The 13,463-nt window shown below is 44.3% G+C and overlaps 1 protein-coding gene across 1 annotated transcript in view; it reads right to left on the bottom strand.

Moving 5' to 3' along the window:
• ADAMTS10 (ADAM metallopeptidase with thrombospondin type 1 motif 10) overlaps window positions 1–13,463 on the bottom strand; it is a 71,831-nt gene that overhangs the window by 20,501 nt on the left and 37,867 nt on the right. The window contains exons 9-13 of the mRNA XM_064734310.1: window positions 11,774–11,879; window positions 10,122–10,268; window positions 8,082–8,223; window positions 5,351–5,458; window positions 719–864 (exon numbers count right to left, since the gene is read on the bottom strand). Coding sequence (XP_064590380.1) covers window positions 719–864; window positions 5,351–5,458; window positions 8,082–8,223; window positions 10,122–10,268; window positions 11,774–11,879 — 649 coding nt within the window. The remainder of the gene's footprint in view (window positions 1–718; window positions 865–5,350; window positions 5,459–8,081; window positions 8,224–10,121; window positions 10,269–11,773; window positions 11,880–13,463) is intronic.

Raw genomic sequence — 13,463 nt, 5'->3', positions numbered from 1 at the left:
CAAAGGGCCTGGGTGCAGGGCCCTGCTGGGAGCTGCAGCCACAGCTCAGAGCAGGCCCGAGAGAAGAGAGGGGGAGAGAGGATGAGAGGGTAAGGGCATAAAAGGTTAAGAGAGCAAAAGGGTAAAAGAGTAAAAGAGCTAAGAGAGTGAGGTTCCCCTTCCATACAATAAATCTTCTTCTGTGTTGAATATTCTAATTCTCACTAACCAATCTAGTATATTATACAAATCTTATAATATTTACATACAGCCTATAACAATCACTACATTACCATACTGTGTTACATTTTAAACCCTAAAAACTCCTCTTTGGGCCCCTTCTGCCAAGCTGGCAGGGTCTGCTTTGACCCTTGGAGCTGTCTGCAAGCAGAGGGTGTTGTTCCATCAAAAGGGGATTACCTTCAGCCAGCCACACCATTGTTTTCCAGTCGTTCAGTAACTGAGGGATCTCAAAGCTTGCTTTCACTTCAGTCTCACTTATAGTTTCTATATTCTCAAAATCTTTTGCCAGGCAATCATATTTATAAGATTTTCCTGTGTCATCTTCTCCAACACTCAAGAACAGTGTGCGAGAAAGATGTTTCTGTTAGTTAGCCAATAGAATAGAATCTATTGTACCACTCTATAAAAACTGTGCATTTCTTTTGAATAAACCTTCTACCATCCTGCCCCTCCCTGTTCCTGCCCCAACCCTGGCACAAGAGTGGCCCCCACGCACCTGGGGCTGTCGCAGTGGCGCACGGACGAGGAGACGCCGCCGCCGCACGTCCGGCTGCACTCGCCCCACGATGACCACGAGCCCCAGGCTCCGTCCACGCCCTCCGGCCGCGTCCCGAAGGGCACACACTCCCTCTTGTAGCACCACTGCGGGGACACAGAGCTTGGGACACCTCAGCAATGGGACCCTGTCAGAACTCAGTACATCCCTCCAGGTGTCCAGAGTTGCTGAGCACCCCGCCAGGCACGCAGCCCAAAACACCTGCAGATTTGATTTTGACCCCTGGAGCAAGTTACCACCTTTGTATGAGGACCTGAAAGTCACAGAAGTTTAAATAGTATAATAATAAAATTATTACAGGGTGAAAATGTAGATTTTAGGCTTTTTAGAATGGGAGTTATGGGGACAAGATGGAGGAACTTGGGCGTGTCCAGTCCTTCTTCTTCTTCTTCTCCATTTTCTGCAGTGATATTGGCACTTTGGGATTGGTTTAGAGTAGAAGTGCACTGTCTAACATAGGTGATGGGTATTGGGAATTAAGGGTAAATATATTATATGTAGTTTGTAGTATAAAAAGACAACACAGAGAGTGCCTGTGGCTGCCCTGCTGAGCAGATCTCGGCTGGGCAGAAAGAAAATTTTATAGATAAGAATTAAAAAACAACTTCAAGACCGAAAACTGAAGAGTCCAAACTCATTCTTCAGACATGTGGGCTGAAGCAGAGAAATCCTGCACATCTTGGGGGGGATCCTCCTGCCAGAACCTCCATGGGGCCAGTGCAGGGCTGGGATCTGCTTTGGTCCTGAGGAACCTGAGCTTGGAGCTGCAGCAGCCTCAGAGCCAACTTCTCCAAGGTAAAGAGTGCTCGCCTCTCCTTGGGGTCAGTGGGATCAGTGTCCCCAGCCCCTGTGGCACCTTCCACTGGCAAGGGGTCACGTTCCAAATGTTGCCCAGAGCAGCTGTGGCTGCCCCTGGATCCATGGAAGTGTCCAAGGCCAGATTGGACACTGGGGCTTGGAGCACCCTGGGCTGTGGAAGGTGTCCCTGCCCATGGATGAGGTTTAAGGTCCCTCCCAACCCAAACCAGTTAGGGATTCTTCTCTAAAGATTCTTCCCTAAAGATTTTCTATAAAAGCCCTCGGCAGAGTTCCAGGTGATCTTGGATTGGAGCTGCTGCTGCTGGGCAGGGCCAGGATCCCTGGGGGACAACCACTGCCAGGACAGAGCGAGTTTTGTTTGTACTGAGAGCTCAGGTTTGTGTGGTTTGTGTGCCCAAAATGTCCAGATCAGCAAAGAGCTCGAGTTCAAATAAAGTTTAAATTGTAATATCAGCATTGTTGTGTCATCGTTCTGCTGAGGATCCTTAAAGAATCCTGTCCCTGTCCTACTGGGAGACAGATGCTCCTGGAAATTTGCCTATGAAATATTTCCCTCATGCCTGGCACGTGTCCCACAGCCCCTGGAGTCCCCAGCATGGGAGGGTGGGACGGTGCCAGAGCCGCCCGGGCGCGGTGCCGGACACGGAGCCCCGGGGGCTCAGATAATCCCAGGAAGGAAGAAAGCTCTGTGTGCTCCTTCCAGGGGCTGGGAACCCACCCTGGAGCTGCTGGCACAGCCTCTCCCTGCTCCTCCCGAGCCAGCTCTGCATGGGCAGCCGGGAAAAATGCACGGTGGCTTCCCAGGAATCCCAGCTCATGATCCCTGGGAGCACCAGAGCCTCTCCAAAGGGGGATCCCATGTGGAGGAGATACTCCACAGTATTCCCACAGCCTGGGAATAGATTCAATAAATCCTGGGAGCCCCTTCCCTTCCCTTCCCTTCCCTTCCCTTCCCTTCCTTCCCTTCCCTTCCTTCCCTTCCCTTCCCTTCCCTTCCCTTCCCTTCCCTTCCCTTCCCTTCCCTTCCCTTCCCTTCCCTTCCCTTCCCTTCCCTTCCCTTCCCTTCCTTCCCTTCCCTTCCTTCCCTTCCTTCCCTTCCCTTCCCTTCCCTTCCCTTCCCTTCCCTTCCCTTCCCTTCCCTTCCCCTCCTCCTCCCTCCCTCCCTCCCTCCCCTCCCTTCCCTTCCCTTCCCTTCCCTTCCCTTCCCTTCCTTCCCTTCCCTTCCCTTCCCTTCCTTCCCTTCCTTCCCTTCCCTTCCCTTCCCTTCCCTTCCCTTCCCTTCCCTTCCCTTCCCTTCCCTTCCCTTCCTTCCTCCTTCCTTCCTTCTTCCTCTCCTTCCCTTCCCTCCGAAGAACCCTGGTTAAAAAAGCAGTTACAAAGTTGGGGGAAAGGGATGATTAAAAGTGGGAAAAACTGGGAAAAAGGAGGAAAAAATGAGGCTGTGGGTTCTTGGGGTAAGACAGGCAAAGCCATAACAACCACAGGAGATAGATTAATTTTAAAAAGAAGGATCTGGGAGGAGGAAATTCCCAGAGGTTTGGGATGCGGGCACAGCGGAGCTCGGCTCAGCCTTCCCCCACACTGGCTGGCAGAGCACAGGAATTTTCTCTCTCCTTTAATATTTCATACTTTAAATTCCCTGATCTTTCTGTCTGCTCTCCCCAGGGCAAAGGGAGAAGCCAGGGAAGACCTTGGAGAGCTGCTCCAGCCAAGGGCTGAGGTCTGGGGCTCACCCCAGCAGATTCAGCTGGGAACAATACAGAAACTTAATATAAAAGTGTATTCTTCTTAATATAAAAATATCTTCTTCCACCCAAGGCCATCAAATCACTTCCAAATAATGAATGGATCCAAAAGGGTAAGAACAGGGAGGTAACTGGGGGTTCAAAGGGAGCCAGAATCCTCACAGGGGGCAGCTCCCACAAATCCTGGGGGCTGTGACAGCTTCATTTCCCTTCCCTCAAGGCTTTTGAAAAAGCCTGGCTAAAAAGCAGTCACAAAGTGAGGGAAAATGGATATTGAAAAGTGGGAAAAGCTGGGCAAAAGCCATGACTAGGAGAGAAAAAATGCTATAATCCCTGTGAGTGTGCAGCAGGAGGGATGTGCAGCCCCAGGAGCTGTCTGCTGCTCTCTGCCCCAGTTCCCAGCAGAACTAAAATGAAAATAATAATGGATTTGTCAGAGCCATGCACACCAACTCCTCCAGCTTTCTAAGGATTTGAAATGTTTCTTGGGAATTACTTTTTTTCTAGTGGAATGGGGAATGTCCCAGCCCTGATTCTCCATTGTCCCAGTTGCAAAGGCTCTTTGTCTGAGCAGTGCGTTCACTTTGTACTGGGGAAAATAGGTGTAGGAGGAGCAGGGAGTGAAGCAATCAAGGCAAAATTCATGGTCAGGGAAAATCCTGCCCTCTCCTCCCAGCTGAGAGTAAAAAAACAAAGTTTCATCATAGCCAGTTTTTCCCAAGTTCCTCTGAAAGCAAAAATCTGGGGAGGAAAAAAATCCCTTTTCTCAGACCAGCCAGGAGATCCCAGGAGACCTGAGGACAAGGTGTTCATTTAAGGACATGGCATTCCATGACATTCTGTTCCTCCTGAAGAAGAAGGAGGAAATTTCCAATCCATGGAAATCTTGCTGCCTTTCAGGAGCAGCTTGCCCTGACTGAGGTTATCCAGGAAATGTTAAACAGGTTCAGTTTCAGTGACAGAAACTGGGATGGGCAGCAGAGCCTGAGCTGCCACAGCTGCTTGAGGTCACCTTGCTGTGCCTCAGGGGTGGCACCAAGGAGGATTTTGCTAGAGTAGGGATTTCCCATTCCATATTCCATATTCCACATTCTACATTCCCCATTTTATATTCCACACTCCACTTTTCACATTCCACTTTCCACATTCTATTTCCCATATTCCACATTCCTCTTTCCACATTCCATATTCCATATATCACATTCCATATTCCACACTCCACATTCCACTTTCCACATTCCATATATCACATCCCACATTCCACTTTTCATATTCCACTCTCCACATTCTATTTTCCATATTCCACATTCTATTTTCCATATTCCATATTCTATTTTCCATATTCCATATTCCACATTCCACTTTCCACTTTCCACTCTCCATATTCCATATTCCACATTCCACTTTCCACTTTCCACTCTCCATATTCCACATTCCACTTTCCACTCTCCATATTCCATATTCCACTTTCCACATTCCATATTCCACATTCCACTTTCCACTCTCCATATTCCATATTCCACTTTCCACATTCCATATTCCATACTCCACATTCCACATTCCATACTCCACATTCCATCTTTTCATATCACATTCCACTTTCCACATTCCATTTCCATCCCAATTCCACTTATTCCACTCTCCACATTTTTTCCATATCCACATTCATTTCCAATTCCACTTTCCACATTCCATATTCCATACTCCACATTCCACTTTCCAATTTTCATATTCCACATTCCACAGTCCATATTCCATACTCCACATTCCACATTCTAGCCCTGTACAAGCTGAGTTCTGAGCTGGACCTTGGGGTCATTTCTGGACTCCTTGACCCATCCCAGCCTCCCTCCAAGGGCAGCTCTGCCCTATGGGGTCAGGGCTGGGCTGGCAGCTGGGTGCTCCCAAATCAACCCCACACCCCCAACATTAACAATAATCCCTTTTTGGCTGGAAAAGGGACCCAGCCCATCCCTGCCAGCTGCTGCAGTACCCAGGGCTGCCTTACCCCCTTGTCGATGGTGTTGGTTTGGCAGATGGTGCCCTCGGCTGCGGGGATGCTGTTGGTGATGCAGCGGTTGCTTTTGCTCAGACACCAGAGCTCGCTGCACACTTCCTGCAGAGGGGGAGATTTGGGGGGACACAGGGAGGAGGGGAGAGACAAAGAAACAAAACCCAGATTAGCACTGGCTTGTGCCAGGGAGGCACCAGCTGGGTGGGACACAGGGACACGGGGACACTGAGTGTCTTCAGCATGGTGGGGACAATGTGAGATCAAACCCTGCCAGCTGCAGCCACCCCAGGGCCACTGAGAGCTGTCCCCTGTCCCCTGCTCTGCACTTGCAAACTAACCACAAGGACCTGAGCAAAGTTTAATTTTTTCTAGTTTAATTTTTTTTTCCTAGTTTTAATTTTTTTAGTTTAATTTTTTCTAGTTTAATTTTTTCTAGGAACAAGTTTCAAAGGATGAGCTTACAGAAAAGACTAGATACTTCAGAAAAATAGAACTAAAAAAAAATACATTGTAGTAAGACCCACAAAAAGTGATTTTAAATAATTAGCTTTAAAGTATTTACAATATAGTGTAGCAAAAATTGGTAAGCCAAGAAATGCTTATAATGTATTGTAATTAAGAAATAGTTAGCTTCTGATAGTAATAGCATAAATTATAATGCTATATTAAGTTATATATTATATATAATATAATATAATCTATATAATTTATATATTATTTATTTATATAAATAAGATATATTTTACATATTATATACTAAATATAACATATTATTATTAATATACTATAGTATACTATAGTATAAGATACTATACTATACTTCACTTCAATATAATATAATATAATATAATATAATATAATATAATATAATATAATATAATATAATATAATATAACATAAATTAGATATTATTTATTTTTATATCATTCATATATATTTATATTAAATATAAATTATCTACATCATCTCATCCTTCATATGAGACTAAAAATAGAATAAAAGTTTTCAAAATGCCAGTAAGATACCCCATCTCTAAGTCAAAAAACACCCCTAATCCAACAGAACAATCAAACCACAGAAAATACAAGTTCACACCAACATCAACACCTTACAAGATTTACAACAGCTTTTAAGAGAAATCAATTAAATCAGATCTATTATAAAAATTACAAATAATGAACTTACTCCACTTTTAAACTGATTTAGAGGGGACTGTAACATCAAATCTCCTAAAACTTTAACATTTAAAGCTCAAAGAAACCCTTACACCCTTCTGGCTGTGGAGGTTCCCTGGGGTCAGGTGGCAGAGCTGACTCCAGCCAGCCCATGCCACCTCTCCTTGGTGCCACCTTGGTGACACCTGAGCTAATCCCACTGTCCTTGTCTGTGTTGGGGTTTTTCACAAACAGGATGGGACTGCTGGGATAAAATAAAGAAATAAAACTGCCTGGAGTTTTATTGTGGCATAAGATAAGATGGTGAAGGGTTTATCATGAAACTTCCACAGACACAGGAGGGTTTGATCTGCAGCCTCGGAAGAAACTTGGATTGATGTAAAAATACAATACACAGACATTAAGCAGAAAAATAATTAATTTATGTTCCTATAGTTGTAAGTAAGAACTAGCTTTAAGTGAGAAACTATTGATAAGATAGTGAAGGGTTTATAATGTAGGAAACTGTATTGATAAAATAGTGAAGGGTTTATAATGAACCTTCCACAAACACAGGAGGGTTTGATCTGCAGCCTCGGAAGAAACTTGGATTGATGTAAAAATACAACACATAGACATTAAGCAGAAATAAATAAGAGTTGTAAGTAAGAATTAGCTTTAAGTAAGTGAGAAACTACTGGTAAGATGGTGAAGGGTTTATAATGTAGGAAACTGTATTGATAAAGTGGTGAAGGGTTTATAATGTAGGAAAATGTATTGATAAAATGGTGAAAGATCTATAATGTAGGAAACTGTGTTGATAATATAGTGAAGGGTTTATAATGAAATTTCCACAAACATAGGAGGGTTTGATCTGCAGCCTTGGAAAAAGCTTGCATTGATGTAAAAATACAATACATAGACATTAAGCAGAAAAATCCTTAACTTAGGTTCCTAAAGTTAAAAGTAAGAATATGCTTTAAGTGAGAAACTGTATTGGTAAAATAGTGAAGGGTTTATAATGTAGAAAACTGTATTGATAAAGTGGTGAAAGGTTTATAATGTAGGAACCTGAATTCATTATGTGGTGAAGGGTTTATAATGTAGGAAACTGTATTGATAAGATGCAGAAGGGTTTATAAGGGTGTGGTTGTATAGAATAAACTAAGAGTTTAGAAGTTATAATAGAAGGATATGTATGCAAGTGAGACAGAAGCCATGGGACAAAAGTATCCACAGTGCAGCAGAAGTAAAGGTGATAAGTTAGAAAAGCGAAATAAGTTCTGTGGCAACTGTCTATTGGTTTAGAAAATTATATATTGTCTTGCAACAAAGAACTTTGACTACTTAGAGTGATGGCTGACTGCTTGCTGCTCTAAAATCTCACATCCTCTGAGCCTGATGTTCATCCGAGCAACAAATCATTCTTAGCTTGAAAACAGCCCCATCCCTCCATTTCTAAGGGTGCCAATGACAGATGTGGGCAGCAGGCACAGCCCCATGGACCTCTCCTTGCCCCACGCCCCCTCCCACAGCCCTGGAACCGATAGTAAAGCAGGAAGGCTCTCTACCCCGTATTTACACTGGCGGGATTTGACTCCGTACTGGAAGCGGCACTGCTCGTCAGCATCGTAGGCCTGGCCCGGGGCCACCGTGGGGTAGATGAAATCCTGCTTGGGAGGAGCGTTGTTCAGGCACAGTCCCATCCCTGAGCTGGAAACACAGGGGGACAATCAGAGCTGAGAAAGATGAGGGGAGAGAGAGAACCTGAGGTTTGGGAGCAGCAGGTGTTAGTCCTGGCTTTGCTAGGCTGAGCTTTGTCACAGACATCTTTTATGAAAAATCCTTTCCTTAGGATTTTTCCTCCTGAGAAGCTGAGAGGCCTCAGGAACAAAATGTAAACAAAAATGATTATCTGCTGCTGTGGAATGCAACAGGTGCATCTGTGATTGACTTACATTTGTTGTTTCTAATTAATGGCTAATCACAGCTTATCTGGCTCAGACAGAGAGTCCGAGCCACAAACCTTTGTTATCATTCCTTCCTGTTCTATTCTTAGCTAGCCTTCTGATGAAATCCTTTCTTCTATTCTTTTAGTACAGTTTTAATGTAATATATATACCTTTCTTCTATTCTTTTAGTACAGTTTTAATGTAATATATATCATAAAATAATAAATCAAGCCTTCTGAAACATGGAGTCAGATCCTCGTCTCTTCCCTCATCCAAGAACTCCTGTGAACACCATCACAGAGCTTGGCTGCTTGAGGGTGGGAGATTTGGGTCTGCTCTGGGTGGGAGACAGTGCTCTGAAATCCTTCCCAGGCTGGGAAGAACATCCTGGTTCTGAGGTAACTCTGGAAGTGTTGATCTGAGGGTTCAGAGAAACCTGGAATATCCTGAGCTGGGAGGCACCCACAGGGATCATCTCCACTTACTGAAAATTATCACAGCTCTTAAAATTCCCAGATGGCATCATCACTGGGCAGAGGTGGACAGAGGAGCCCAACTGAATATCCTGAGCTGGATCCCTCAGGGATGATCAGTGCCACCCTGTCCCTGCCCAGCCACCCCAACACCCCCACCCTGAGCAGCCCTGGGAGCTCCTGCAGCTCTGGCAGCCTTGGCACCATTCCCTGGGCAGCCTGGGCAGTGCCCAGCAGCCTCGGGGGGCAGAACCTTGCCCTGAGCTCCATGCCAAGGCCTGGCACAGCTGCAGCCATTTTGCAGGGTATTGCCAGCCCAGGTTGTCCCCAAGGTGAGTGCCTGGGTGGGCAGAGGGGCTGCTCGCCCACCCAGCTCTGATCCCTCAGCCTCCCTCTCCAAGCCCAACCTCCTGCTTGCCAGAGCTTTGTAGGAACATCCAAATTCAGCCAGAAATGCCTTTCCCTCCCCTTTCCTCGCTTCTCTCAGAGCTCCCCCTAAATTAAAGCCGCTGTCATCACCCCCAGCCCCAAATCCTGCTCACACCACGTCCCACTGGAGGCTCCTGGAGCTGGGGGTGGCCAGCACGGAGCACGAGGAGCAGGGATGTGTTATTATATTATTTGTTTTTTATACAATACATAATAAATAATATAATAAATAAATAAAGCTCTCCCAGCCACAACAAAAATGTTTTTAGATGTTCAACAGGCAGGAAAAACATGAGAAAGTCTAAAGGAAGGAAGGAATGTGACTGTGGGAGACAAGACAGAAGGTTTTGGGGGATTTGGGTCTTTGCTTTGGCTTTACCCTCTCCTCACAAGAGACTGAGGGAGGCTTGAGGGAGGGCAGGGAGGGGTGGATTCCTTACTCCAGGAATTCCCCCACTCCTCCTCTGGGGAACTGATCTATTTGTGAAGTTTCTGGACATGAGAATAATAAATAAATAAAAACAAATAAAAAGATATTATATATATAATAAATAATATAATAAATAAAGCTATCCTAGCCACATTATAAATGGGTTTTGATGTTCAACAGGCAGGAAAAAACACCTAAAGGAAGGAAAGAGACTCTGGGAGACAAGACAGAAGGTTCTGGGGGTTTGGGCTTTGTTTTGGCTTTACCCCCTCCTCACAAGAGACTGGGGGAGGCTGGAGGGAGGGCAGGGAGGGGTGGATTCCTTACTCCAGGAAGCTGGTGATGTAATCCCTGCTGCAGGTGGACCACACGAAGGGGTTGGTCTTCATGGTGATGTGGGCAGCCATCAGCTTGGCCGTCTCCTGCCCCCGCGAGCCGCAGCTGTTGCCGACCCCGTCGTGGTTCATGCCGAACCTGGAGAGGACCACAGCGCGCAGACTTGGGCAAAATTACTTCCTCCTTCATATTCATATTTAAAAAACTACTCAAACTAATATTTTATACAATTTAACAACAGCTCTCAGGAACACTCAGACTAGTTCAAGTAAAAAAAGTGAATTGTTTCAACTGCTGAAATTCCTCGTGTTGGATCATTGATGTGTCTCATGACTGATGGTCTAATGGCAAACTCAACTTTCTTTATGAAATAGGTGTTTCTCAATAAGGAAATAAAGTTTGCAGAGTTTGTTCCCTAAGTCCCAGTTATTGGGAAAATTCATCCAGCTGGGATTGGACACACCTGGATGGTCCACAGAAAGGTTTTCAGCCTGTAAAAAACACCTTCACTCTGCTGTGAAAATTTCAAAAGTTTAATAAAGAAACGGTCTTCAGCCTGTGAAAAACACCTTCACTCTCCTGTGAAAATTTAAGAAGTTTAATAAATGAACAATAGGAGACAAGGACCATAGAGCAAAGGTTATTATGTGAGTTATTATAAAGGTTATTACTCAGCCAAGAGCACCCCGTTATCTTTGGGGATACTCCTTAAATACCTTTTCCATTCCATCAGCCCTTTGCATATTCATACACCCTAATGCATAGTAAACTTTTCCCCAAACAAGTTTACATGTTCCAAGAACTGTTTAGCACATCTCCTCCTTGTATCCACCTTTTGAGACCAGGTGTATTCCTTGGTTGTGATTTTAATCCTTTTTTATCACCTCCAGTGTTTGTTCCTCACTGCCTTCAGTCAGTGAGCGCTGATGGTTGGCAGATCTGCACAGGTGTCCTCGTTATATTTTTATTGGATGTATCCATCCAAGCAGGCATTTTAACAGAAGCACATTTATATCAGCTATTTCACTGAACTTAATTAACAACAGAAATAAAACTATATCTTTATAACAAAGTTAATTTAAAACGACATGTATAGAATCCATTTTAATATTTGCGAAAAGCCAATAATATATAATATATAATATATAATATATAATATATAATATATAATATATAATATATAATATATAATATATAATATATTTTATGGAAATATAATATAATATAATAATATTATATTATATTATATATTAATTATATTATATTATATTATATTATATTATATTATATATTACAATTAATAATTATATTGTATATAATATTGACTATATAATATGATATATAATACATTATATAATACATATATATATAATATAATAACATAATAATATATAACATATAATATAGCAATATATAATAATATATAATATTATATGATATAATATAATTATGTATAAAATATATATAATACTATATATAATATGTAAATATTATCTATAATATAATATATAATAATCAATAATCATACAATATAATATATATTATTGTATGTAAATAGAATATAATCTATAATAGATTATAGATTATATGTATTTATAACAAGCCCCTGGTGGCAGGGCCAGAGCAGCAGGAGCTGCACTCACGTGTGGCCGATCTCGTGGGCGATGGTGAAGGCCGTGGCCAGCCCAATGTCCTCGTTGATGCTGCAGCTCCTCTCCCGCTCACACATCCCCCCCACGGGGGCCAGGCCTGGGGAGGGGACAGAGCTGTCACACAGGGCCACCTCAGGGTGGCTGAGGGGACCTGGGGGTGTTTGGGGCTGCCTGATGTGCTTCATGCTCTGCAGCACTAAGCAGTTGTGGCTGCAGCCTTTTCTCTGCAGCAGGCACAACTTCCCCAAGGATTTTCCCTGGGGAAGGCAGTGAGAGGCTCAGAGAAAGAAGAGAAAACAATTCTTATCTCTACTTGCTGCTCCTGTTGTTTGGCACATGTGGAATGTGTTATGGAGATTTTTCACCCAAAGTGATTTGTTAATTGGACTCTGATGAAGGTTATTTTATTTCTTGACCAATTGGATCTACTGTCTGGAGACAGTCATGGGTTTTTCTTTAGTATTCTTTAGTATATAGTATCTCTTTAGTATGCAGTTTAGTGTAGAATTAGTGTACATCTCTTCAGTATGTAATTTAGTATAGTATTAGTGTAATATAGTATATCTTAATAAGGCAATGTTCAGCTTTCTGAAACCATTGGAGTAAATGAACATTATTTCCCACCTGGGGGATCACTTTTTTCTGCTATAAGCTGCTCCTTCTCGTAATTGCACTGAGCTTTGGGTTGGACTCGTGGCTCTTACAGGACATGGTCACTCAGCACTGATGGTGAATTAACAGCGACAGGCTCAGAAATGCCAAAAATCCTCTGAATTTCATGTCCAAATGGCGCAAAGGGGAGCAGTCCTTGGCACAACCCTGGTGAGGGAATCTCAGATGGGCTTCACCAGCTCTGGGGCATCCAAACCTGGCCAGGGAGAGCTGAGCCAGCCAGGATCCAACCTTGGTTCTGCCTGGCACCCACCAGGAATCCAGCATGGCTCACTTGGAGGACTGGGTGATGCTGAAATTCCCCCTGAATTGTGGCAGCAAATTCCCTCTGCACAATCTGTGCCCCTGCCCCAGGCCAGGGAAGGGCCTGGCTGTGCCAGGGGAATGATTTGAGCCATCCCAGCACTCAGAGATCCACCAGCTCTCCTCACAGTGATGCAGAGCAGAAATCCCTCCCTGCCTGCCCCGTCTAGACCAGGACAAGACAAAGGAGGAGCTGCAGCCAGACAGGGCTGTGACAATAAAAACTCCCTTTGCAGTCATCACAAAACTGTCAGATTTCTCCCTGTTCAGCCAGGAGCTCCAGCAGGCTGTGGACATGCCCTAAAAATGTGAGTGGTTCTTAATCAGCAGGATGGAGCTGGAGCTGTTCCAGGGGTGGAACAGAGGAGTTCCAGGGCCCAGCAGAACTCAGGGCTGCTGGTTTAGTGCTCACTGAAGGGACAGGAGGCTGGAAAGAACTGGTGTGGTGCTGGGGCAGGAGCTGCACCTTCACTGGGAAAGGATGGCACAGGTGGGATAGGGATGGCACAGATGGGATGGGGATGGCACAGGTGGGAATGGATGGAAGAGCTGGAAAGGGAATGGCACAGGTGGGAATGGATGGAAAATGTGGGAAAGGGAGTCACAGCTGGGAAAAGGAATGGAACAGTTGGGAAAGGGGCTGGCACAGCTGGGATGGGGATGGAACAGCTGGAAAGGGAATGGAACAGCTGGGATGGGGATGGCA

The sequence above is a fragment of the Zonotrichia leucophrys genome, chromosome 28 (genome assembly GCF_028769735.1).
Source record: "Zonotrichia leucophrys gambelii isolate GWCS_2022_RI chromosome 28, RI_Zleu_2.0, whole genome shotgun sequence".
Classification (NCBI taxonomy): Eukaryota; Metazoa; Chordata; class Aves; order Passeriformes; family Passerellidae; genus Zonotrichia; species Zonotrichia leucophrys.
This window is presented reverse-complemented; position numbering and strand designations above follow the sequence as displayed.